Raw genomic sequence first — 27943 nt, forward strand, 5'->3', positions numbered from 1 at the left:
ACCTCTGGCTTGGTAGTCAAGTCATTTCACTGCTGCACCATTAGGTGGTCCAGTAGGAATGGGGTAAATCTTAATTTCTTCTTTGTGGTCTCTGTGCATCACACATGGGTCTGTGCCTGTGCAGAGCCACCACCCAGAAACTTCTAGAGCTTTAACATATTAGGAAAAAAGAGCAGGAAACCCGGATCCCCCATCTCATAGATCACCACATTCCCTTTGTCTTTTATCTATGATAGGTGACCAGAAGTGCTTTTGCTCAACTCTGCTGGTGCATCTGCTGCACTTGTTCCTAGAAGAGGAAGACATGAGCACAAAATCATAGAGCTGGAAGGGACCTTGGAAGTCTTCTAGTCCAAATTCCTATTCAGTCCTCATGAGACACACCCTGTCTAGTGCATTCCAGGAGTATTTCATTAGGTAGAAAAGGCCATGGTCCAATAATCCAAACTTTTCTTGACAACATCATTTTTATAGGCACCTCTGTGTGTCTCTGACCAAACCTGAACCTCACCCAGCTAAGGAATGTGGCTCTACCCCCTAACAGCTCAGTAACTCACCCCAGTCACCAAGCTCCACCTGCACTTACTAGGCTGAAACTGAAACGATCAGCCAGAAATTGTAAAACCTCACACCAAAGCCTCATAAGCCTAGAACAGATAAGTGTACTGATATACCTGTGTTCAACATAACATGTAAATAACGGTATCTGTTTACATATCTGTACCTGTAATGAGTGTTGAATGTAACATGTGAATAGGGCTACGGATATTACCTAGTGTGCCAGAAAACTCACTAATGGAAGTGGTAAAGTGAATACTGTTCTAGTTATGAGCATGATGGTAATGAGAAGCAAGACAAGTGTCTTTTCCATTGTATGTGAAAATATGCACCCTAATGAGCTTAACTACCTCATTCCTGCTTCAGAATATGTGAAAACATAGCACAATCCTTTTGTCTGTGTTTGGCAAGGCTTTATACTTTATTTTTAATTGATTGCTTTACACATAGTTCTAGCAGCAGGAGATGAGAAAGGGTAGGTGTACATTGCCAAAATACACTGTAAGACAGACTGGGAAAGCCTGGAATTTTGGCAGCATCCTAAATTTAAAAACAAATGTTGACCTTATTTGCCTTATAATTCTTGGGTGTAACATATATTGCAAATTCCTGGTTAATCAGTTTGGAAGCATGTAGTGTTGTTGGGTGGTTGTTGTTGTTTGGTCAGTTTGTTGACTGTGCAATTTCCCACCACCCTCCGTATGCATGCAAGTCCTGTTTCTGCCTATCAATACAATCAAATGTGAAATTCTGTACAGGTGATGAGAGTGGTTCCTTTCCATATTTTGTGCAGTTAGTTGACAGATTAACAAGAAATATGACCACATACGTTGTACTACATTTTGTAAATATGCCAGCAGTATTTTAGAGTGATGCTTCTGCATATCTAACCAGAAAGTATACCACTTCATTTCATGTGCTTTTATGCATTTTGGCAAGGAGTAAATGAAGTTAATAACAAGTTAAGGAACCCTGCCACTCTGTATTATAGAAGAAGCTTCCTGTACATAACAATATAAAATTGGCTGTGGTTCAACATTGTATACTTAGCATTGCAAATTAGACTGCTCTCCTTTCCCTACTGAGTTGCTCACTGGTAAGCTGGAATACCTTATTTTCTATGGAATTTTCCCAGGTGCTTTACAAATTGAAATTCTACAGGGACTTCTGAAAGGCTGTAGTCAAATGAATTGCATTAGTTTTTTATATAGGTAGAATTGCTAGGTGCAAAACTGTGGCAATGCGCTCTAACCTGCAAGCTTTCATAGTCACAAACAGCTCTCACCTGAAGCTTTGGGATAAACCTTGATTAATGGGAAGCTTATATGAAGCTGTCACAGAGATGGATGACATATAGAAAAATGATGACAATCACTGTCTTATATAAAAAGAGTGAACAGCCGAATTACTTTTTTTAGGCAGATACTGGTTGCTTGTGCATTTAGAGATCTTTTATTTCCTTAGCTGTACATTCTATTTCCAGTTTCTCTATTAGGAAAGATTTGTAACCTACAAAATTTTACTGATTTATAGAAGATTGTGAGCTAGTAATCATACTAATGTAGGTTGGCTAGATTCTGTGCATATTATAAAAGGACTGACAAATGGCTCTGTCACTCTTCTGTGTCTCCGTATTTTCTGGATGTGACTAAATTAAAATGGATTACATGATCTGATTTTCATGGAAGAATTGTTCATGCATGACAGTCTTGGAATCACAGACTTCCATGACTGATGAAGGTTTAGAGCTACTTGTTGATTGTGCCCTTGGTAGAAAATGACAGGATATTTGATTCTCCAGTGAGCAGCAAGAAAAAAAACCCAGTCTGCTTTTTATGGGTTGTAGTGTAAAGGTTTCAGCTTCTAAGCAAAATAGATTGATACATGCAGTATAACAAAAGAGAAATGCAGCAGTTACCCTTTCATTTTCAAGAGTACATACATTATTTTAGAACATGCATTTTAACATGTAGAACATATCTTTGTAAAAAATGGTCAGGTGGAGTCTACTTGAAAATTTAGTAAGTTATAAGCACAAGGCCTTCTGTATTGTGCTTAGTAAGTCTGTAACAACGTTATTATTTGTTCTTACTGTCTTTGAATTCTTAAAGGTATATTTCTATTAGTATATTTGCTGCATTTACATAATAATATGAACATTTCTTAAAAGAAACAAAAAACCCTTTAAATAACGTGATAGCTGTTACATGCCACCTGATGCCCAGTGGAATTTTCATACCTGATGTAATCATTCCAAATAATCTTCCACTTCTGATTGAAGCTATTTTCATTATGACACACAAAGTTGGTAGTTTGTATTTAATATCTATCTCTAAAATGTTACAAGAGAATTCAGTTACCTGGAGGTTTCCTTGCTTGATATACTTTTGCTGAGATGCATGCATCTTACTTTCCTTCAGCAAGTCCTGTAGTTCCTGGAGAAAAACCCTCTTTCTGACCTTCAGCTATATTTCACAAGATGCATAAAAGCTTATGGGCATGTGAAAGAAATTATCATAATCAGAAAAACAGGGATAAAGACGGAGAGAGAGAGAGTGATCTGTCCTGACACTAGCAGCTCAACAATACCATTGCCCTTAGGTTGTTATGTATGATGTAGCACTTGTGGGAAGAGCCAGCTGGATTCTGTGCATACAGATAATTTCCCAGAAAGAATAAACTTGGATAAGGACATGCCTGAAACTATAAAATAAGACCAGTCTTTCTCCTCTCATATTCATATCTGTAGAATCCAAGGGGGAAAGTTGCGGTATGCAAGGACAGGGCAGTGGTATGGAATCAGGAATATTAACAGTTTAATAAAATAGATAGTATGTATAGAAAGGCAACTGCAGACTGCTTTTCGGTGATGTTGCTTCTATTAGTCCTGCCTCTACTTCAGGACTGGAATACAAGTAACTAAAGCCCCATTCAAAAGCTGGCCTGGAATTGATTAATCAGGGAATTAATCAAGGAATGGATTAACCCCAAACACCACAATATTCATGCCATTACTTTGTGTTTGCAAACTATCCATTATTGTACTGACCATCTCGCTGCAAACTTCCCACTAAGACTGCATTAAATGCTTTGCAAATGCACATCCAGTTTGATTAACCAGTGGGCTCCAATATTTGTTTTGTGGACCATTGTTTACAGAGTTGGTTGCTAGAGAGAAGCAAAACACTCTGTAGCACAAAACAAGGTGTCACATTAAAATAAGTTGGGTGGTGCAAAAGGATTGCATTGAATGTTGCTGGACATGTTTTAGATAATGGAGGGGAAATACAGGTGAAACTCGGAAAATTAGAATATTGTGCAAAAGTCCATTAATTTCAGTAATGCAAATTAAAAGGTGAAACTGATATATGAGACAGACGCATTACATGCAAAGTGAGATAGGTCAAGCCTTAATTTGTTATAATTGTGATGATCATGGCGTACAGCTCATGAAAACCCCAAATCCACAATCTCAGAAAATTAGAATATTACATGGAACCAAGAAGACAAGGATTGAAGAATAGAACAATATCGGACCTCTGAAACGTATAAGCATGCATATGTATTCAGTACTTGGTTGGGGCCCCTTTTGAAGCAATTACTGCCTCAATGCGGCGTGGCATGGATGCTATCAGCCTGTGGCACTGATGAGGTATTATGGAAGACCAGGATGCTTCATTAGCGGCCTTCAGCAATTCTGCATTGTTTGGTCTCATGTCTCTCATCCTTCTCTTGGCAATGCCCCATAGATTCTCTATGGGGTCAGGTCAGGCGAGTTTGCTGGCCAATCAAGCACAGTACACTGTATACTTTTCAGAGGTCCAATATTGTTCTATTCTTCAATCCTTGTCTTCTTGGTTCCATGTAATATTCTAATTTTCTGAGATTGTGGATTTGGGGTTTTCATGAGCTGTACGCCATGATCATCACAATTATAACAAATTAAGGCTTGACTTATCTCGCTTTGCATGTAATGCGTCTGTCTCATATATCAGTTTCACCTTTTAATTTGCATTACTGAAATTAATGGACTTTTGCACAATATTCTAATTTTCCGAGTTTCACCTGTAATGGCACCTGACCTTAGCTTTCCAAAACTTTTTTGTATTTTTCCAAGTGGATTACTGTACAATATTTATTCACTTTCGCAACAATTCTGTAAGGATTCATTGCTGCTATGCCTCCTCCAATCAGCCTATGTCATCACAGGGCCTGGAGCCTTTTGGTCTGTGAAAATGGTCAGGAGGCACTCCTGAAGCTATTTTATGGCACCTTTTCTCTGCCCGCTGCCTTTAAAAGAAAGGAGTGGGAAGTGGAGTCACTGCCAAAGGCACAGCAGTACCTTCTCTTTACCCACACTGCATGCACCATGAGGGGCACCATGATGGGCCAGCACAACCTTACACCATCCCTGGGCTTATTAGGCTCTGCCTGACAGGACAGAGGGTATACCAGATGGGTAGATGGAACAATTGCCATGCGGTGAATTGGAACTGCCACTGAGTCAAGAGATGTTCCCTGACCTGTGGAATATTTGTCCCATTCCCCTATTTACAGCCATCCAAGGAGAGAGAAGGAGACTAGGTTTTGGCTGGCATGTTCCCAGTCTCAAAGCAATACCCAAGATCAGGAAAAACTGCAATTAGGTCCAAGGTTAATAATATGTGAACAACAAAAGATAAGAATATAAATAGATATTTTAATAATAAAAATTAATAATGCTGCATAAAATTGTTTAAAACTTAATAAAGATGGTCTTTTAAAAGTCATAATACATTTAAAATCCTCTTATATATATGCTAATTAGGTACTTAGTTCAAATATTGTAAAAGTCCTCCAGCATATGTTGATCGGATCATGTAGTCTTGCGATTCCAGGTGATATTGAGTCTTTATACATCTTTATAAAGTCAGATGCATTTTGACTCATAGTCTTCCTCAGTGACTTTACAATTATTGTTCTCATGAGGGCATAGTGCCTCCAGACTCCTTTTGATCCAAATAAATTTTCATGCTATTTTCAAGATCTCCTTTTCACTCAGTGGCACATGGTTCTTCTGTATAGCGTTGTGTCCTTATTATAAAAGTTACAAAATTAAATCCACTTACCCAGATGCAGTGGCTTAAGGTTCAAATACTTTATTTAGAGTTTACATAGAGTATAGGCCTGTAAGCCTCTATATAAGATGTTTGAATAGAATAGCTTATAGTATTCAAGAAACTGTAAGAAGTTATTGGGAAATCCTTTTGCAAAGATCAGACCAAAGAGATACCTGAACTTGCTCTCTCCAAAAAGAAGATACTAGCATAGGGTAAAAGCCAAGCTTGATGTTTTTCTTTTATAGACTTCCAAACCGATGGCGATGGGAAGGTTCTGTGTTGAAAGATGGCCTATTATGATATTAGCATCAATTTCCCTTTCTCTGCTCTCTCTCTCTCTCCCCCCTGTCCCCCACCCCCCACTCAATTTCTCCTCCATTTGACCGACCCAGGCTGCTGGGGACATTAAGCTGAGTAAAAAATGAAAATGATTTACCCCAGTGCCATTCTGAACTCATTTGCTGAATGAAATGAATGAGACTCATTTGTTTCCTTTTTTCATTTGCCATGTTACAAATGCAGATCCCTAGAAGAACGTACCCCACTAAACAGAGTGGAGTTTCTTCTGAATAAATATGCATAAGATTGGACTGTAAAAAAGGCAGGACTAACCTAAGTGAATGTTGCCTTCAGTTTGCATGCCGAAATTGATATATATCTCTCGCTTTAGCATTGACCCCTAAAATGTGCATTCAGATAGGATATTGTAGCTAAATGAAGCATATCTAAATTAAACATAATATTCTTTGCTTTCTGCCCTTGCTTAATAAATGGTTTTTGCATTTATTTAAATTTCAGTTTTAAATATTTATAAAAATGCAAGGCGTGAGACGTTAGTATATGACTCTTGTTAAGTTTCAGTAAAGGCTGCATACATGTAACATAGTCTGTTAGTCAGGGGGTGGCCCATGGGGCACGGGCCCCCCAATGAATTTCTCAGAGCCTTAAATCTCATCATCCACCTTCCTCCTCCATGACCTCTTCCAGAAATGAAATGCAGCAGTGGAGGTACCTGCACAGACCATGGGAGGGATCTCCTAGCTTCACTTTGCTCTCTGCTGGTCCCACCTTCATAGATGCTGTAATATAATATGAGTTTAAAACAAACAAACCCCTAATTATTCTGGGAGTGTGTGCGATTGAGTTTAATTATCAAAAGGGCCCAGATCTTTCAAGGACTTAGCAACACGCCTGCTGTTAGTTATAAACATGCGTAACAAATAAGATATTTGGTTATGAGTAATGTGAAATTGAAATTTAACCTTTTTCATTTATTGAATGGTTGGTTGACCTGTGCTCCCCAGATTATGTTTATTAAAGTTGTACATTATGCTGTATTGAGAATTATTGAAAGTGCTGAAATTATGTTCCTATCAGCATCCCAATACAATTTGACAAAAAAATCAGCCAGTATTCATGTTGCCAGGTGCATTGCACAGTAATAAATTTGCAGGAAGGACTTTAAAAAAGAGAAGGTGGCAGAAGCAGAATTAGACTAAAGGTTTGGGGGCTGTTGAAGCTGTTGTAGAAAGAAAGGAAGAAATGGGAGTGACTTTGCACTGAAATATAGAGAAGAATAATTGGGATGGAGCTAAATTGTACAAATTAGTAGAAATTTGTTTGATGTGAAGAAATAACATCTCAGTTTTGTTGCTGCTGGGAATTATTCTAACAATTCAGCACTTCTATGGTGCAGCGGGGAAATGACTTGACTAGCAAACCAGAGGTTACCAGTTTGAATCCCCGCTGGTATGTTCCCCAGACTATGGGAATCACCTATATTGGGCAGCAATGATATAGGAAGATGCGGAAAGGCATCATCTCATACTGCATGGGAGGAGGCAATGGTAAACCCCTCCTGTATTCTACCAAAGACAACCACAGGGCTCTGTGGGTGCCAGGAGTTGAAATCAACTTGACGGCACAATTTACCTTTACCTTTATTTCTCAAGAGTTCAGGTTTTTTTCATTGCTAGAGTGACTGTTCATAGTCAGTGAGGCTATTCCTATGATCCATGGGAAACAGGCTAAGCTCCCTTAGCCCACTTTCTGTGGATCCTGGGAACTACCGGGCTCGCAGGTGAGCCCGGTGTTCCCTAGGTGGCTAGCCCACCTAAAGTACTTTCCCCTTACATGAGGTTAATGGAGCGAGCGCTCCGTTAACTGCATTTTGTTGCTCGTGTGTCGCCGTGGCACGCGGCGACACACAAGTAGACCCCCAACCGGGAGACTGCAAGCAGCCTCCTGGGCTCGGAGGTCTCTCCAGGATGCACCACACCCTTGTGCAGGGCATCCAGGAACTTCTGGGGGTCGCGCTGCCCCTATCCCTGCAGCCCCTGCCAGCTCCGTGATGGAACCGGCAGCTGTGTTGGCGGCCAATCTGACCGCCCAGAGAGGAGGCAGTGATTGTCTGCGGGGAGGTAAGCGCTTTCGGGCTTCCTCCCTGCAGAAGTCATTAGCTTCTTGCAGCAATCATGAGGATCGCCTCAGTGTGTTCCCTGGTGTTAGAAATCAGCATGCCTCATGCCCCCAAACTCCAAACAATTATTTCTGTATTAAGTTTATTCACTTTTAGCAGTAAACTATTTTTAATTTAAAAGAATACTTTTTATTTTCTTCTTTTACTGTGGGGAGAACCTGATGCCCATACCTTCTATTACTGATATTTGTGTTTTTGTTTTGTTTTTTAAAGAAGAACTAATATTTTGAGCCCTAAATAAAATTTGGCCTGAAAACAAGCTAAACATATAATCAACTCACTGTGAGCTAAAAATGATAGCGAAAGAGGAGCCTGAAGGCTTATCTATTAAAGATTGCATGGGATGAGTACGGAAGCATTAAGAAACTGGCCATCAACAACTTCTCCTGATAAACATACTGACTTCCTTGGTTTTCTGTTTCGAATTCTTTGGAAGAAAAATGGCTACTAAGACTCTGACAACCAGCAGTTATGCTACTACAAAAGATTTCCTTCTCAAATGAGAGACTAGGGTTATCTCATGAAATGGCTTTGAGGCTAGTGACAAAATATGTTTGTCTTTCAGATCCCCAGCTCAAGGGTATAGTGACCAGGTTATATTGCAGGCAAGGCTACTACTTGCAAATGCACCCCGATGGAAGTCTCGATGGAACCAAGGATGACAGCAGTAATTCTAGTAAGTGATTGCTCTAGGAAACTATTCACTTCACACATACGTTGTAGTTTTAAACTTTCCAAGATGTACATGCAGTCACCATTATTTTCTGTGACTTTTGTTGTTTACTGGTATGCTTTTCAGTAAAAGGTTTTTTAATCAATACAGACACATTTACAAATAGAAGCAACTCAAGCCCTATTCAGACTCTGAGGTCATTCACACAATCTAAAACTGTGTTCTACCCAGGTTTGGAGGCTGTATGTGCTCCCAATTTTCAGTTGTGTGTAACCAAGATAAGAGGAAAACCTGGGCAGTGTTCCCTCTAACAGGGATTCCCAGATGTTGTTCACTACAACTCCCAGCATCCCCAGCTACAATGGCCTTTGACTGGGGATTCTGGGAGTTATAGTCAACAACATCTGGAAGAGGGAACACTGAACCTGGATAGAAGTGATTGTGTGGAAGCAAGGTAGGAGGAAAAGCTATTCAGGTTTTCCTCCTATCTTGATTTCACAACCAAAAATTGGGAGTGCACACAGCTCCCAAACCTGAGTAGAACACAGTTTTGGATTATGTGAATGACCTCATTATGTTGTACGAGTGTATGTTTTGTTAGGCATAGCAGACATTTAATATTTATGATTATAACAGGAAATACATCAGATACATTACAATATGAAACAAGGCTATTTTAATATTCCATGTGTAACATGGCTGCTGTTTAATTCAGATACAATTAAAGTTTATCCCCGATTTGAGGGTTTGTAACACAGCACACTTTTGATCGTAATTCACTGAAATCTGCTGTATACCTGGAGAATTCTAGCATGAGATGTGCTGTTCTCAAGCTTGCCATATTTTGAGAAATCTTGGAAGAGCTGTGCAATTGTGTAGCTTACTCCGCAGATGACTATTATTTTCTTTCATTCTTCTAAAATATTTGTTTTCATAAATATAATTAGAGAAGCCTCTATCTTTTCTATAAAGTGATGAGTTGCCCTATCCTGTTCTTTGCTGAGGTGCAACTAAGACCTTACATTGCATATGCTTTCAGCACCATCCTGTCCTGGGCAAACAGTATAGAGCTGTGTTTCATTTGCCACTAAATGAGGCTATTCACATGAGCAGCCCAAGCCAGTCTAGGGCAGCCCAGACTGGGTTGGGCTGCTCATGTGGAGTGCTGGGATTTCTCCCAGTCCCAGTGCTTCTGCCCCCACTAACCCCACTTTGGTAGGCGATTGTGGGTATGATCATTGCCAAGTTAAAGGGCTTCCCCTGGCCTGCTGCCATTTCCTGAAGGGAAAGGGCCGCTGCGCTCATGGCATGGGACGCTCTGGGATGTGGGAAGGAGACATCCTCCCACTCACTGCTTTTGCCTTCATTGTGCCACTGCTCGTGTGGGCTCACAGCACAGTGAAGACAAAGATGCTGCCCCTCATCTACCGGGGAAGGCAGGTGAGTTCCTGCCTTCCCTGTAGACCTCCATGAATGGTGGCATGAGGTCGTGTGCACAACCTCAGTATGTGAGATCTCCTTTACTGTAGTTGTTGAACCAGCATTAACAGTGTGAGGTTGGTCTAGTTTCCATATGACTTACTCCCTCATGTTCCAGCAAATCTTTTGTCTGAAACTTTGGGCTGGAAAGGTGATTTCTTCAAACAGGAGGACATATACACAAGAAGGAGGATGATACACCAGCATAGCAAGTAAATAGGACAAGGGCAGAAGTACACTAAGGATAGGCCATTTTCATGTGGCGTTTTTTGTCTTATTTGTTGAAACAGCAAAGGTCTAACTTGGCTGCATTGCCTGGCAACCTCACTGAGGGAGAGGTATTGGATCCATTGACACAGGACAGCAGGTGCATGGGCTTCTTGCTCTAATGTTCCCCTATCACACACTTACAGATGAGTCATTAACAGTTCATGAGCATGTAGGCATACAATACTGAGCCTGAGCAGTTAAATGTTTTACTAAGCTGTTTAGAACTGCATTGGAAACAATATTTGCTGCTGATGCAATCCTACCAAGTAGCATTGTCTGGATGTCAGCCATTGTGTGCCCTTAAACTGTCAAGCAATGCCCTTTCTTTTTTTCTTCTGGCCCTAAAAGACTTAATGACAGAACTTACTGTTCTCTGTATATTGCTATTTAATCAGAAGTAATGCCCGTTGATTTCATACCCTAGTAAGAATGTTTGTGATGACAGCCTTAGTTACTATCACAGGTCTCCCTGGTTTCTTTTTCTCCTGGGCATAGTCTGAGTCACATCTGTCTCTCATGATGTGCGATAATGAACAAATTGTACTTTTTCATACATTTAATGCTGGTCAAAATGTTGGTATCTTCTGGCTGTGATTTCAAAGCATCACTTTCTATTGGCTGCCTTTGCCCCTCCCCCCCCAAAAAAGTGTAAGCAACCAACTGGGATAGTGTATATTGTGTTGACCACACAGTTCTACCGTTAAGTGCTGTGGCCAGAATATATGGTATGCATTACCCACCAAGGATTTGGGCTCCATCATATGGAGCACTTCACAATTGCTCCCCATCATGGTTGGTTCCATGCAGCAAGCTGATGCAATGGCTTGCCAGACAGTTTAAGAAACTTTCTTCACACCACTGCAAACCTGGTGGTGGTGGAAGTGTGGGGTGAGAGATGTGGCTTCTCATGACATGGAGAAAATAACCGCTCTGGGCTCCTTGGAGGAAGAGCGGGATATTAAAAATGTGTAACAAAATAATAATAATCAGTCTTTGTGGTGAGCTGCTGTGCCATATAAACACCAAACCATTTTTATGGGGAGTAATTCATAGCAGCTATTTCATGTGCACTGATGCTGAGTTACTCCATTTTGGTTGGAGTAACCTTTACATGATTGTAAGGTTGAGGTAGATCTAGGGAACTATGTTGGGATGTTTAGGTAGGTTTGAGCAAAAATGTAGCTGGAAAGGGTTTAAATCTTCTGGTTTTCTACAATACTGTTGTAACTTTGGATATTTTTTGCATGGCAAAACTGACTCTAGTATTGGCTGAACACAGTACAATTTTTGTGGAGCAGAGGAAACCAGTCTGGAAGCAGTTTTGCTACACATAGAAGCATTTCTATTCTGAGCTTACAGAAAGTTGCTGCTGCTACTACTACTACCTCTTTCTTTCTTTCTTTCTTTCTTTCTTTCTTTCTTTCTTTCTTTCTTTCTTTCTTTCTTTCTTTCTTCCTTCCTTCCTTCCTTCACATTTTTATGCCAGCAAAATCATTTCTACATTATTCTAATCTTTCTTTGCTTATCTGTGACAGGTTGTGTTTTTCCCCATTTTTGCAGCATTGTTCAACCTTATACCAGTGGGACTTCGAGTTGTCGCTATCCAGGGTGTAAAAACAGGCTTATATATAGCCCTAAATGGAGAAGGATTCCTTTATACGTCAGTAAGTAATATGCTACTGCTATTGGCTGTAACTCTTCTACAATAAGGTAGATCTTATTCACATCTCTTAATTAGTTAAATCTCTTTTTTAATTATTTAAGAGGTTGAAGGATCAGCCAGTATTGTGGATTAATTCTAAATATCTGTGGGTTTAACAAAAAAAATTCAAACTATTGTCTTGAAACTGTTGAAATCTATGTCCAGAAATCCTTTATGTTCTCACTGCAGTATGATTTCTTCACTCAGTATGTAGGTACTGTAATGTCAAAAGCTGTGGAACACATGGGAAGAGGCCATACTGCTATCCTTTGCACACCAGTGCCACTCCCCCTGGAAACCGGGGCCACACTAGTCATAGCATGGGCTTTCCCCACATGGTCTAGGTTCTGTCGGTACCTTTTGAGGCATGGGAATAAGATCTGCTGGCTGCATTAGCTTACACACCACCAATGTGATGTGTGAAGGTGCCAGCTACTTGCTTAAATGAGAAGACTTGTAAATAATAAAAAAATGTTTTTTCAGGCATTAGCTTTTAAAAATATGATTATATTTTTATAATCATAATCACAACTACATCATTTTGAGATCAAAATATTTCTGACATTCTGATTATATTTGCTATATTGCAGCTTCATTTATTTGGATAGTTTGCTCAACTTTCAAAACATTTGAGTAATTAGAGGTAAAAATTGTCCAGGTATTGTTCAGGTATTGTTAACTCAGGAGTCCACACAGGAGACAAAGTAAATTTAGAAGATGTATTCTGATTAAACAAATCTTGGGTAGTGTTGCATGTACATTATTCTACTTTCTTTTAGTTATATAATAATTGAAGCTGACGGGATTTCCGCAAGGATCTCATTGTCATGATTAAAGGCAAGGTCATCTTTCTGTTAATGAAGAGTGTGCAAGATCTGGCATAACTGAAATGCACTGGAAACCCATTGACCTAGATGGAGGAGATCTAAGCAGCATACTTCAGTATGGCTGGATTGTTTGCAATATTTTGTAAAGAAAAATTATTAAATAAGAATTTAATAGAATTGTTCTATGTTTCAGAGAGATATGTAAATTTTAAATTTAAAGAAGACTTAGAGCCGGGTCTCACGATGAATGAGACCTGGTTTTGGAGAGTGAGCGGGGAGAGCGAGCTAAGTCCGCTCTCCCTGCATACAAGCAGGGTGGGAGCCCTGGGTGGCTGGGTTGGCCACCCACATGATTGCTGGCTCCGTGACGGAGCCGGCGGGGGCTGGGTGGAGCAGGGGCTGATTGGCCCCCAGAAGCTCCAGCATGCCCTGTGTGAGCACACAGGGCATGCTGGAGAGACCCCCGGAGCTGGGAAGTGGTTTTTCACCTCCCCTCCGGGGGTCTCCTCATGAGTAGCCCATGGTGCGGAGCTGTGGCGCGGCTGCTCACGATTAAAAAAAACTGGGTTTGTGGGGTGCTCACTCCGCAAACCCGGTTTAAGGGGGGAGTACTTAGGCAGGTTAACCGCCTAGGAGGCACTGGGCTCGCCTGCGAGCCCGGTGGCTCCCGCGATCAGGCAAAATCAGGCTAGGCTCCCCTAGCCCGATTTTGCCTGATCGTGGGGAATAGCCCCTTAGTTTGGATTATATATAGATGCTTCTGATCTAAAATAAAAATAATTCTTGTACACAGTCATGGTGGTGCATGTATAAATAAGGTGATGTGTAAAAACTGCATTCAACCATTTTAACCCCAAATATTTTATCAATCAGAAAATCCAAAGCATCCACCTAATCAACCTGAATCTGGACATGGAATAACTAGGTGAGAAGCACCACCGCATCAACAAATTTCATGTAGATCACTTGAGAAATAACTAAAATACAACAATTTGGAAACTGCTGATAACCTATAATTTCACTTGTTGATAACCTATAATCAGCTGAGGGTAAACAAAAAGGTTTAAAAACCTTTGAATATATCCAGAAATTCAGGTCCATAGTGGAACACATTCTTTTTTGTTTTGAGAAAAAAATATTGAAAATTTCCTAAGTTATTAACCTTTTAACTCCCTATCTTAGAGGTAACCAGCTGAGGGTGCACATCAGAATACATGTCACATGGTCTGATTGATTCTTTTCACTGCAGTCTTCCAAGTAGCAGTCTTCTCCCTTAATAAAGATGGGTGCCATCTGCCTTACTCTTTAGCTATGTGATCCAACTGAGCCACCATAGTAAGCTGAACTGTGTGTCTAACTTGACCCTCATTCAGAATAAAGATTGCTGGGTTGCTCAGTCTCTTTTGTGTCTGTAGTAGCTGCCTAACAGTGCTATCCTTTTCATGTTTATTCCAAAGTAAGCCATATATTATTAAGGGGGGGAGAGTAATTCAGAGATCTATTCAAAAACAGAAGGAATAGTGGCAAACCTTCTTAAAATGGAAAGAGGTACTAGTAAAGCAAGCCCTATAAAAATGAGGGAAGCAAATAAGAGAAATATTCTTTTTAAAATGTGTTTTGGGGGAGGGATAATGCAAAGAGCCCTAGTTCAAAATGAGGGGAGGGAGTAATCTCTTAATCTTTTAAATAAATGTTGGGGTTTGAAACAATATTTTTTAAATGCATGGGGAGGGAATAATAGAACAATCCCCTGAGGAGGGGAAATCAACTTGCCTTCCTCTCCTCACCCAGCATGGACACTGTGATATAATTCTGACATTGAGGCGAGTCTCATGATCAGTGAGACCTGCTGTAAGGGGGTTAGCCTGCTCTTCCTGCAGTCGATCACCAGGCAGCCCATGGCGGCTGGATCGGCCGCCCACACAACTGCCAGCTCCATCACGGAGCCGGCGGGAGGGCCGTGGAAGTTCCAGGATGCCCCACGGGAGTGCACGGGGCATCCTGGAGAGACCCCCAAGATCCCCGAGTTGGGGGTCTACTCATGTGTCGCTGCATGCCGCAGCAACACATGAGCAAAACGCCGCGGTTAACGGAGTGCTCCCTCCATTAACCTTGGCTAAGGGGCGGGGGAATTAGCATAGTTTGCTGCTGGGAGCTGCGTGACTCCCGTTGCAGCACACGACCGCCAAAAAGCGGGCTAGGCTCCCTTAGTCTGCTTTTCGGCGATCGTGAGATCACCTCACTATCTACTGCATACCTTAGGGGATGGGATCTGTTAGTATATTTAAAACAAATTGCAGGAGCTCCTCCTCTCCTACTTTGTAGACAGTGTAGAAAGAAAATGAGGCTATGGTTTAAAGAAAAGAAATGTACTCCTACACTAAGATGGAGTCTTCTGCTGACAGTTTTTACAATGTAATATATTTTCTGTTTTTCTCTCTGGATTGGCTACAGACACCAGTACGTGGTAGCCTCTTTTTGCCTTATCCCATATAGAGTCTGAGGCACTCTCTCTGTGCTTAGATGCTATAAGTAAAGGGCAGACAATGATAAGTGTAACATGCCACTACTTTATTAAAAGACTATAAACTTAATATATTATTTTATATCAACCAAATACCAGTGTGGAAGAGATACCTATAATTCCTTGTTACAATGAAAAGTATTTGTATACCACTTTTCAACAAAGTACTCAAAGTGATGTGCATAGGAAAATAAGTAATAACTTCCTAAGGTGGTGACATTGATAGGGAGAGAGGAGAGCTGGTCTTGTGGTAGCAAGCATGACTTGTCCCCTTAGCTAAGCAGGGTCCACCCTGGTTGCATATGAAAGGGAGACTCGAAGTGTGAGCACTGTAAGATATTCCCCTTAGGGGATGGAACCACTCTGGGAAGAGCAGAAGGTTCCAAGTTCCCTCCCTGACTTCTTCAAGATATGGCTGAAAGAGATTCCTGCCTGCAACCTTGGAGAAGCCGCGGCCTGTCTGTGAGGACAATACTGAGCTAGATAGACCAATGGTCTGACTCAGTATATGGCAGCTTCCTATGATCCTATGTTGATCTGCTGTCACCTGGCACTAGTCCTGTAAACTCAGAATTGGGCTCTTACCAATTCTCCTTCTCCACCAATGTTTATCTTTTGAATTGGTAATCTACCTTCCTTCTGGGGAAAGGAATATTTGAAGTAGTAAAGACTTTGTGCAGTCTCGTATATTATCCCAGCTTTACATATTAGGCTTTATGAACTCACACTTTGTTTTAGTCTTTCCACTCAGTATTGGGCTAGGGAAAGATATGTCCTTCCAGGTATAAATTCAACAGGTGCAGCTTCTCCAGTCACTTGCTAGAAGTGCACCTGATGGATTACATTCTGCCTGATGTATCTCTACAAAGTACAGTACTTCCCCAAGATGCCACCTGCTAGAGTAAATGATCAGGCAGAATTTCAGTGGGTACAGTAGATTCACCTAGCATTCATCCATTCTATCTATCTATCTAGCTAGCTAGCTAGCTAGCTAGCTAGCTAGCTAGCTATCTTCCCAATCAATTTACACCCATGGCAGTGCTCCCTGCTGATATAAGAATATCTCCTTCTCTGTTTGTTTTCAGGAAGACCCTCAAGACTCACCTGTTCTCGCAAGCTTTTAATTAGAATTAATTTTAATAATTTGTTTTAATAACTGTTTTTTGCTATTGTTTTTACTATATTTTGTGGATTTTAATCTGTGACCTTTTATGTTTTAAATTTTTTACACTGATGTTAATGGAACTGCCCTGGGGTGACTGGTAAATACCCCCAAAATTTTGTCCGGGCTTTGTGTTGTGAAATTTGCACTAGGTAGTTAGCAGTTACATGGCAGATTAAATTTACACAAAATTGTGGACCCAGGAAATGACTGAGGCAAAGTTGAAGTTTCAAAAATCAAAAGAAGCTTTTATTGAAGGGAGAGATACAGTGGAGAGAAATGTGTGATTAGAGCAATCATATTAGAGGTACATTCAAATGCAAAGAGGCATTTTAGCTTAAAGTCCTATTTGTATGAATTCCCATGTGGGCTAGAGAAAGAGGCTTTGAGAAGGAGGTGGCTGGATTTAAAGGAGCAGGGATAGAGATAGGCCCAGCAAAGGGCACATGTTCATATTACCTGACCTCCTACTGGCGCAGAGACCTTGGGGCTCCTTGAACAACTGAGGGACCTCGTTCCTCAGGGACAGCTTGGTCAGAAGCAGGAGTGAAGAGACCGGTGGGTTAGTTGCTAGAGGTGAATCCACGAGCATGCCTCCTCCATGGAATCAGCTTCCTGTGTTGGTGAGGAAGCCTGGGCAGATCCGGTTAGGCCAGGGAACTGATCTGGAAATTGGCAGGAAAAGCTAGACACAGCCTGGTATGATGGTGTTTGAGCAGCAGATCGCCCAAGCTGCTGGTGACTCTTGTGGGTCTCCAAGGAGCACACTGAATCATGGAACTAGGGTTTGATATACTCAAAAACATTTCCTGGGGTAACATTCCAATCAACCTTTTTTCTTGACTAGGGTCATTCCTGGGAATATCAAAATATCCCATTGTTTTGTCTGCTGTGCTGCACTACAACACAATGAGTGAATAGGATGATGCAAATAGACTGGTTGAATGTGCAAACGTGGGAAATCTTTTCAGTGGGAAACAACTAGTGAACTAATCAGCATTTTAATAGGTACATTTCTGGGTTCCTATTGCCCACTCCAGCCTTCTTTTGATAAGGGGGAAATGCACATTCCTGGAGCCTTATCTGAGTTCCCTGCTGAGATAATTGGTTTTTAGCTCATTTGAGGCATCTGTGGAGGGGAGGTAAACCAAATGAGGGTCAATCCTGCAGAGAGACCTTGAACAAAGACTTAACTGTTGCAAGTTAACTTCGGGAGTCTACTCAGTATCCCAGCATGGGGGAAATGCGAGGTAGGCTCCCTTTCAATTTGGCTATTTTGCAGCTGCTAAATCTAGGGGTGACTGCCCTACTGCCTACTGAGTGGCTGATCCCCAATATGCCAACAAATGGAGAGCTAATGATGCTGTGAGACTCCTGAGCATGTCAAAAGTGAGACCTGGCCTCACAAATAACACTGCCAAGTTCTGTGTAGCAGCGAGTAGTACCTGTCGGGTCGTGACTGCCAGAACCTAAGGCATGCACACATGCATGTGCTCTCAAGTTTTTCTGTGTCTGCTCAGTTAATTTTAGATCCCACTCAGGTTGAATCAGGAAGGCACCACTCTGAATGCACATGTTCACAGACTACCTTGGCACTGCCACCCAGAATGAAACTCATTCTGCACAGAGATGAAAAAAAGAAGAGTGATTACTGGCCAGACCATTCCCTTGGATCACCTCTGCATAGTTTTAAACCTCTGGCTATTTTATCTTTTTTAGGTGCCTTATTTTATATACTCCACCTTAGATATCGTTTTTTGCATCATATATATTGTACATTTTATATGTTCATAATTTTTAATAAGCTGTTTAATAATCTCATAGATACCCTCTAAGGATAGCAGCTTTATAGTTAGCTTTATACTATTAGAGTAGTAATTTTATAGTAATATAGTTTTATGGTTCCATAATTTTTTATTATCATATTTTTTTTTAATCATGCTCTACCATTCTATCTTATGCTAGTCCTGGACCGTATAAAGATGATTTGATTTGATTTGATTTGTCAGAAGTGAGACCCATACAGTCTGCAGTCTCAGATAGAGGCAGAGAGGCTTCTGGGAGTCAGCAGAAAAGCAATGCTAGTAACACCGCCTAGAGATGTATATATCAGGCTATATGAAAATAAGATAGATAGTAATGCAAGGGCTTCTTTGACCCTCAGCCTGAATGAAAGAGGGAGGGAGGGAGGGAAGGAAGGAGACTTACTAGGCTGCAACTTTCTCTGGCTTTATGCCCTGTGTTTTATTGCATTTTCTTGCCTGCCAATGCCGAACAAGAAAACAGGGAGCCATCTGGTTACCTCAGCACATTCTGACATATTCCTTCCCCAATGTGTTCATGTCTGAGCATTTTTGGGGTGGAGTTGAAAATGTTTGTGAACCATGCTCCCCCACTTTTTATTTGGTTTAGATCTAATTGGGATAGCTGGCTGTTGATGCCCTTGTTGCTTTGAGTTTCCTTCTGTCACTTCACTTTCTGCCAGAGATGCCACCTGTTTTCTTTGTTTTTGAAAGTAACCAAAAGAATGTAATATGACTACTGTATCCACAGTGATATCATTACTCTATTTAGTGTTATTGCATTTAACAGATTAGTTGGCAAAATAAATAGTTATGGCTATGGGATCTTCCATTTGCAGACATGCTGTTAATATATGATTTATCAGGTTTGAAAGAAGTTCCTCTTAGATGCTTGGTTGAAATCAGAGACGTGATCCATCTCCCTGCAATTCCTTCTGCTTATACCACTTTTGCTGAGAAGTGAGCAACTGATGTTAAATTGGACATGAATTTCTAGGAATGAAAGTGTCTCTGAATCCAGTGTACATTATTTGAGGACCACAGCGGGAAGCTGTGAAAATACAGATATACTGCATGTTGCTTTATCTTAGCAGCACGTTTGTGGGGTGCTGTGGATAATGTTACAGTGCATCAGGCAGAAATCCAAGAGGTACAGCTGTAGCATGTATTGCAGATCTGTTGAATTTTTGCATGGGCATTTACTGTAGTAGGTCAGGGAGGCACTGCGCCTTGTAGAGAAAAATCCAGTAGAACTCCATCAGGTCCATCTCATGATTGGAGAAGTAGCATGTGTTGAATTTCTGCCTGGACACATCAGTTTCCAGCCTAATATCAAGCTGAAAGACCAAGGCAAAGTATGAATGAATGGAGCCTAATTTGTAAAGACAGCATAATATATATAAGACTGTACAAAGCTTTTCCTACTTACAAGGTGCGGAAGTTAAGAGGACCACCTTAACCTCAGTGGAGGCTGCTCCTATGGGCAAGTGAGGTAGTATCTTTGCACCCCCAAACAGCCCTCAAAACATAGCATCAATTTGTTCTCTCCTCCACCCCCGGCTTTCTTTGGTTTAACTGTTTGTTTTTCTGACTGGGCACTTCCACAACTTTCCTGCAGGGAGCACTTCCTCGGCTTCCATCTCTTTTTTCCACTCCTCACTCACAAAATGCCTTCCACTGGTTTACCAATGCCCACGATAACACCAATTTGCATTATTATTATTCTCAGAAGGAATAATAATTGCAAATTACAGAAAGGGATATGTACAGGAAAGCAGGCTGCAGTGAATTTGGCTAGGCTACTGGAGAAGGAAGGGCCATTTTGCTAGCACATGTGGAGGAGCAAAGTCCTGGAGAGCAAGTTCTCTGTTTGTGATTGTGTCTGGCATTCAGGAGAGAAGAGGACTGCAGCCACTCACTGAAAATATTTGAAGAAAGTAGGGGCTCCCCTACATTTCTGAGGCTGCTGTTGTGGTGGTTGTGGGGTATGATCTTTCTTCTTCAGTCTGGCCAGTGCTTCTTGCGGCAGGGGGGCCTCCCCACAACAACTTTCTTGCTGTATTCTGTTCACTAATATTTTATGTTTTGTTGTTTTGGAAGTTTGTCCCAGTAAGCATGGGGAGCGGAGTCAGAAAGGAAAATGGAGAAAAGGGAGAAGGGGAAAATGGAGCTGTTGCTGAATAAACTCTTCATTTATTCTACATAAGATTACTTTGTGTTTGTGCGAGAAGCAGCCATAAAACATTTGGTGATGAGATTTTGAACCAGCTAAACGTTTGAGCCTGCAAAACTTGTGAATGTTCCTGCAACCTCATTTCATTGCATTACTGAGTGGGACCTACATTCCATGCACTGCTTTCTCCTATCGCTGATACTGATTGTTTCTCCAGCTTCCTGACCTGCGCAACCCCTGAAGATACTTCTTCCTTATCAGTCTTGGACTCTGTTGTTCACTGGATGCCCCCTGCAGCATGGCTCTGATGCCTCCATGACCGTTTTTCTTGCTGTCCTGCATGGAAGCTCACTTGCAACAGGTGCAAAAAAGAGAAAATTAGCTAAGGTTTGTGAGTTTGCTGTCCATTCCATTACTGATCCACCGTATGATAAAGATGAGGTAGATGAACAACTTCCTGACAGTTTTCTTTAAGTGTGTCAGAATCCGAGCCTGCCAAGTTAAACTTAATAGCCATAAAGTGCAGATGCTGGCTGACTCTGGCTCTCCGTATACTATCATTTCACATCTGCACCTGCAGCCTTCAGACATCCACTCATGGAGGTTCCCTTATTGCCATAAATGGATACCTCACTGCTGTCCTGGTGCTGCCCTTTGAATACAAAGGACATACTGCAGAAGGGAAAGTGTATTTGTCCCCAAAAGGAGTCTCAATATTGGGCTGGAAATATCAGAAAGATCTACAGATAGTGTTAGATCCAAACAGCATAGAACCTGTATTACAGAAGATGGAGCATCCATATGCTGATAAGATTGCTGATTTCTCAGGCATTTTTGCAGATACCTTGGCATCTATGCATTTCATAAAATTCAGATGAAGGCAAATGCAATACCTGTACAACACAAAGTGAGGAACATACCCAAAGCATTGTGCTAATCACTTAGAGAGGAGCTCTTAAGACTACAGCATGCGACATCATAGAGCCTGTTGATTCATCAGAATGGGTCTCTCTCATTGTTTGTGTGCAGAAATCAAATTGTACACTTCGTAAAATGTGTGTAGATTTATGAGATATGAACTCCAACATGGTAGTGAATTGTCATCTATTTCCCAAAATCAATGAAATGCTGCTTACTCTGAAAGAGGCCTCAGTGTTCACAACTTTGGACTTGTCTTCAGCCTATTATAAAATTTCTCTGCTCAAATGTTCTTGCAAATATACAGCCTTCATTACTCCATAAGGTCTTTTTCAATACAAAACACTGCCCTTTGGATTAGCCCCTGCAGCCTTGGTATTTCAAAGAATGATGCATGCAATATTTGGGAGCAATATTTGCATAACCATGAGATAAAACACAAGACTATTTCCTTGTACAATCCTCAAGGGAATGGCTTAGTAGTGAAAGAAAGTTTACAACTGGCTACTGCACAATGAAAAGAGGCAATCCATGAAATTCTATTTGCTTATTGAACTACTCCTCAATCTACTACAGGAAAATCACCTTTTGAACTGCTTACAGGATGCAAAGCTTCCACCAAACGTACCCAATGGCAACAACTGATCGGGCTTTCCATGCCATCTCATCCTGAGGATGCAGAGATTCATGATCGGCTAAGGGAGAAGCTGATCATGAGACAACACCTCAAGAACTTGAGACACCAACTCTTGAGACAACTCAAGAATTTGTAATGATGTCATCCACCCTGATTCAAGATGGTGGACACAAGAACATTTTTCCCATTCTGTCCCCATTACCCTTCTCCATGCTGCTTAGGATACCCCTTTTTGCTTAGACTGAGGTTTCATTAGCATTCCTCCTTCTCACTGCCATCCGTTGTTATTTGTTCTTTGGTGAATGGCCATGTAAGTGGTTATTGTTTAGAACTGAATGATCATCTGTGTTGAAAGACATTTTAAATTGATTTTAGTATTGCTGGTCTGGCTCTTACATCAGTAATGAAGTTGGGTTTTTAAGCTAGATAAATTCATGTCAGAATTTCATTTATTTATTTATTTATTTATTTATTTATTTATTTATTTGATTGATTGATTGATTGATTGATTGATTGATTGATTTGTTGATTTACTGCCTCACCCAGATGGCTCTAAGCAAAGAACGGATGCTATATTTGTGATATTTTGGAAGTTACATTGTCGAATTAGAAATAGCTGTGCAAATTACTGCTGCTACAAATGTCTATATACTGCTTTTAAAAAAAAATCAAAGCAGGTTATATAGAAAATTTAATAATAAAGAAATAAGATGGTTCCTTGTCCCAAAAAAGCACCCAATCTAAAATGTCTTGCATATGACATATGTGTAAACGTGAAAAATACTTAAGTAAAATACTTTAATACACAAAAGAACAACATTTAAAGCATTTTGTATTGTTTAGCGTGGGTTGATACCAGAGTGCTCTGCAGGTGGGTTAGCGCTGAGGAGAAAACAATAATTAATTGGCTTCATCTGATATTACTAATAGACCTGCTTACCAGGGACATAACTATAATAGGGCAAGGGGAGATAGTTGTCTGGGAGCCCATTGCCTTGGGGGGGCTCCCAGAGGCAAGTCACATGACTGGCTCCTCCAGCCGTGCACCTGCCGGGGCTTCCTCCAGTTGTATTCATCCTCTGAAATCGATGTGTTAAGACCTGGAGCTACCAGAACAGCATGTCTTTCTCTAGTACCATTAAATGACTTGCATCATCCACAATTTACAAATTTAGGATGATGTTCTATTGTGGCACATAGGTGTGTGTGTGTGTGTGTGTGTATAGTTACCACTATTCAGCCTCATTTAAGATTTTTTTACTTCATGAACTGAGCTTCAGTGAGAGGGGGGCCCATTTTAAATCTTGTCTCTGGGCCCACAACAACCTTGCTATGCCCCTGCTGCTTACTCTTCATTTTGCTTCTTGTTACCACTAGATCTTGCCATCATTACCTGCCCTGCCCACTCCCCCGCCATTCGCAGGGACCACCAGCAGCCACTGCTTAACCTGCAATTTACATTAGAGCATGAGTGAAAATTGAAAGCATCTCAGATTTCATCCTAAACCAAAGGTTTCTTTCTTTCTTTCTTTCTTTCTTTCTTTCTTTCTTTCTTTCTTTCTTTCTTTCTTTCTTTCTTTCAAATGGCACTAGAAACAGAGGAACATAAGAAGCTGCCATATACTGAGTCAGACCATAGGTCCATATAGCTCAGTATTGTCCACACAGACAATAGCAGGCAGGCAGGAGTCTCTCTCAGCCCTATCTTGGAGATGCTAGGGAAGAAACTTGGAAGCTTCTGCATGCAAGCATGCAGGTGCTCTTCACAGAGCTTCTAAATGTTAATTATATTTATAAATATAGGTTGTCTATAGATTTAGAGCTAGGAAAATTCTGTATAAAGAGTCTAACATAATTAGGAGCATAGGAGCTTTTAATGCAATTAGGAATATACAAAGCTGTTTTATACCATGTTAGACGATTGTTCTATCCGTATTATATTGAATCTTCACAGAGTGGCCCCATCCCCTACGGGGAATATCTTGCAGTGCTCATGTGTAGTCTCCCATTCAAATGCAAACTAAGGTGGGCACTGCTTAGCAAAGTGTACAATTCATGCTTGCTACCACAAGACCAACTCTTCTCCCTACTAAATCCCCCCCCAAAATAATTCTCCCCTAAATTATGTGCTTTATGTGTCTGTCTTTGTGTGCAAGTCCTTATCTTTACCTGCCCTAAAGCCTGCTTTCATGTGTGCATGCTTCCTGCTGGATTGTACTGTATGTCATATTCTCTATTAGAGGTGGTAATACAGAACATTATGCTTTTTTCATTATGCTTTTTATAAACCTTATCTGAAAAGCTACCTTAAGTTACCAGTCTAATGACTTATTTTACTTGAAGGAATGTTAGAATACTATCAAGCCCCTGATCCCTGAAGAAAAATATTCTGTTTGTTTTGAATAGATGATAGTGCTTTGGAAGTTAATTAGAAGGCAATGCTCTAATAACTGAAATGTCATTGAGATAAAAATGAGCATTGCATAGCACTTCCCTGTCATACGTTGAAGCATGGCATATGGAAGGCCTATGTTTTCTAGTACTACACTTAACGTGTGTCATAGAACTACTCTACAGTATCTGAAGGCTGAAGAAGATGTGGATGGTTGTTAGGATTATTCACTTCTTTGGTCTTTTATATTATTTATGTATGTATATGTGTTTGTAAGCATGAATATATACACATACATATAAATATGCATGTACATCAGCAGAATAGCAGCAATATTTTTCTATGTGGTAGGATTTGTAGGAATATATCCATATTTTCCATCCATAGTATTACAGTGCTTGCTGCCATTGTAGAGGTAAGAAAGAGTTTCTAAATGTTAATTATATTTATGAATATAGGTTGTAATGTCTATAGATTTAGAGCTAGGAAAATTCTGTATAAAGATTCTAACATAATTAGGAGCATAGGAGATTTTAATGCAATGAGGAATATACAAAGCTGTTTTATACCATGTTAGACCATTGTTCTGTCAGTATTATATTGTATCTTATCAGTATTGTCTACATTTATTGGCAGCAGCTCTCCAAGGTTTCAGTCTGATCTTTTTCAGCCCGACCAAGAACAGATGCTCTACCACTGACCAATGGCCCTGTCCCCAAAAGTGGTATACGTGGGTATCCCATACAACAGTGACCACACCACACTGACTGCTTAATTTCAGCAAGGTGACTGTATTGTTTGCCCTTAGACCATGCTCTGGGGACAGAATGTCAATTAAATAATTGAAATATTATTTAAACTATTTCAGTGCAGTCAATCCTTCTGGATTTAACATGTCTATGTGTGTGCAGGTACACATGTTATATTTTAGAAGTTGCTTGTCACACTGGGCTAACATTCCTTAGAGAATGTGCTCATTCACACAATAATAACGGTGTTCTACCTGGATTTGGGAGGTGTGTGTGCTAACAATTTTTGGTTGTGTGGATGTAAGGTGAGAGGAAAACCTGGGTAGAAGTGACTGTGTGGAAGTAAAGTAGGAGGAAAAGCTACCCAGGTTCCCCTCGTATCATGATTCCACATCATCACTTCTACCCAGAATTTCCTGCTATCTTGCTTCCACACAACCAAAAATTGGGAGCACACACAGCTCCCAAACCTGAGTAGAACACAGTGAGATTCTTGACATGACCAGGTGGGAGGAGAGGGGGTTCAGGTGGTGTGGAGGCTTGGCTTCACTTACCTACCTTTCCCCCAAATAACTGTAAAATGTTGGTGGGAGCGCCATCTGCGCTTCCACATGATCCATTGTCAGAGAGTCGGGATGATGCATTCCAGCTTCCGGGAATCCACAATGCACCACGTGCTGAGCACAGTGCATTGGGGGATTCCCCCAGGAGATGGGTGTTCTAGGTGCCCATCTCAGTGTACTGCTGGGCCGGAAGCAGCCCCAGCTTGCACATGAGCAGGAAGCCTGGGTTGAGGGAGCGCCTGCTCCCTTAACCTCAGCTAAAAGCTGGGCTAAAAAGCCAGGCTAGGTGGCACCACCCCCCTGGAATCAGGCCCAATCCTGGTGGTTCTCACATGCAGCCTAACCCAGGCTGGGCTTCCCTAGCATAGGTTAGACTTTGCATGAGAACATCCTCAGTTTTTGATTGTGTGAATGACCTCAGTGGGTCAATCCATAATGCTGCTTCAGTGTGTTTAGGGGAAATGCATGTTGTGGGAAATAATGGTTTCTTTCTTTTCAAGTGCAGAGTAGCAGAGTTGAAAATATAAAACAACACGCCATTGCTTGAGCCTGCAGGATAAAACACATGTCAAAACCTATCTTTAAAAATTGTCTTTTCTTTCATAGGCTGAAGCACAGGAATAAAAAAAAGTATGGCAAACATAGATTGTTGAAGATCTATGGCAATCCAACTTTTTTTTTAAAGTTGCAGGCTTTGAATGAGTGCAGAATTTACTGTTTAGAACTTACTATGGGTGAGTTCTAACATGACTATCTATCTATCTATCTATTTATTTGATTTTTATACCGCCCTTCCGAAAAGGCTCAGGGCGCTTTACAATTAAAAACAGAAACCATTAAAACCAATAACAATTAAAACAGATATAAATATTAACACCAATTAAAAACATCTTAAAAAACAATTAAATTATCATAACAATTAAGACCCTGAAAATCAGGTTAGCGTTAAAACAATTAAAACTAATTAAAACCCTAAAATCAGCTGCTGGACTAGCTACTGGAGTGTGTTTCCCAGTGATAGTCTAGTAGGAACATAGGAAGCTGCCTTATCCCAAGTCAAACCATTGGCCCATCTTGCTCAGTATTGTCTACTCTGACAGCAATTTCTCCAAGGTTTCAAGCAGAAGCCTTTCCCAGCCCTACCTGGAGATTCCAAAGATGGAACTTGGGGCCTTCAACGTCCAAAGCAGATGCTCTGCCACTGAGTTATGGCTTCATCTCTGAAGGTGGCATACATGGGTCTTGCATCTAGGCACTGACCACACCAAGATCTACTTAGCTTTAGCAAGGTGGCTGTATCAGGCACTATTAGACCATGCTCTGGGGCCTGAAATACAAATCTTATAATCTCTCAGAGGTCCTACACTGACTAGGCCAATTCAGATGCCATGAAGTCCTGAGATTAAACCTTGGCTTGTATGGCATCTCAGAGTAATTGAGAGTGTGCCCCCCCCCCACTTCATGAGTAAGCCTCAGAAAATTATTCTGATTTATGGTTAGAAACAAGATGGGTTGTGATGTCTGAACTGACTGATCTCGGCTTACTCTTACCAAAGTTTCAAAATGGAGAACTCTCTGAAATCAGCGTTAAATGATGTCTGAACTGACCCCGTGAGTCATTTATCAACATGAGAGAACCTACAGCAGTCAGTGAGGGTTGGCATTGATCTGAGCAGACAGTCTAAAATTCATGGAGCCAGGATACAGTACTGACTTCATTCTCTGTTTGTAAGATGACAAATGTTCTATACATTGGAACATTCCTCACTCTTGATCTCTGTATCATGGTCAAAATCTTGGTCATTATATCAGTGTCTGCTCTTGCTTTTGTCTGCCCACAGTTCAAAAGGAAAATATTGTGGGCCAGATTCATCAGTCTCTGTTCCCGGACAACTCCCATTCATTTCCTTGGGGAAGTGGGGCTTTGAAGGAGCAC

The 27943-nt window shown here is 40.9% G+C and overlaps 1 protein-coding gene across 5 annotated transcripts in view; it reads left to right on the top strand.

The window, feature by feature from the left end:
• FGF14 (fibroblast growth factor 14) overlaps nucleotides 1-27943 on the top strand; it is a 474303-nt gene that overhangs the window by 333926 nt on the left and 112434 nt on the right. For all 5 annotated transcript variants that reach the window (XM_053311447.1, XM_053311449.1, XM_053311450.1 and 2 more), the window contains 2 exons: nucleotides 8702-8812; nucleotides 12119-12222. In XM_053311447.1, coding sequence (XP_053167422.1) covers nucleotides 8702-8812; nucleotides 12119-12222 — 215 coding nt within the window. The remainder of the gene's footprint in view (nucleotides 1-8701; nucleotides 8813-12118; nucleotides 12223-27943) is intronic.

Source organism: Hemicordylus capensis, chromosome 3, assembly GCF_027244095.1.
Source record: "Hemicordylus capensis ecotype Gifberg chromosome 3, rHemCap1.1.pri, whole genome shotgun sequence".
In the NCBI taxonomy this organism is placed as follows: Eukaryota; Metazoa; Chordata; class Lepidosauria; order Squamata; family Cordylidae; genus Hemicordylus; species Hemicordylus capensis.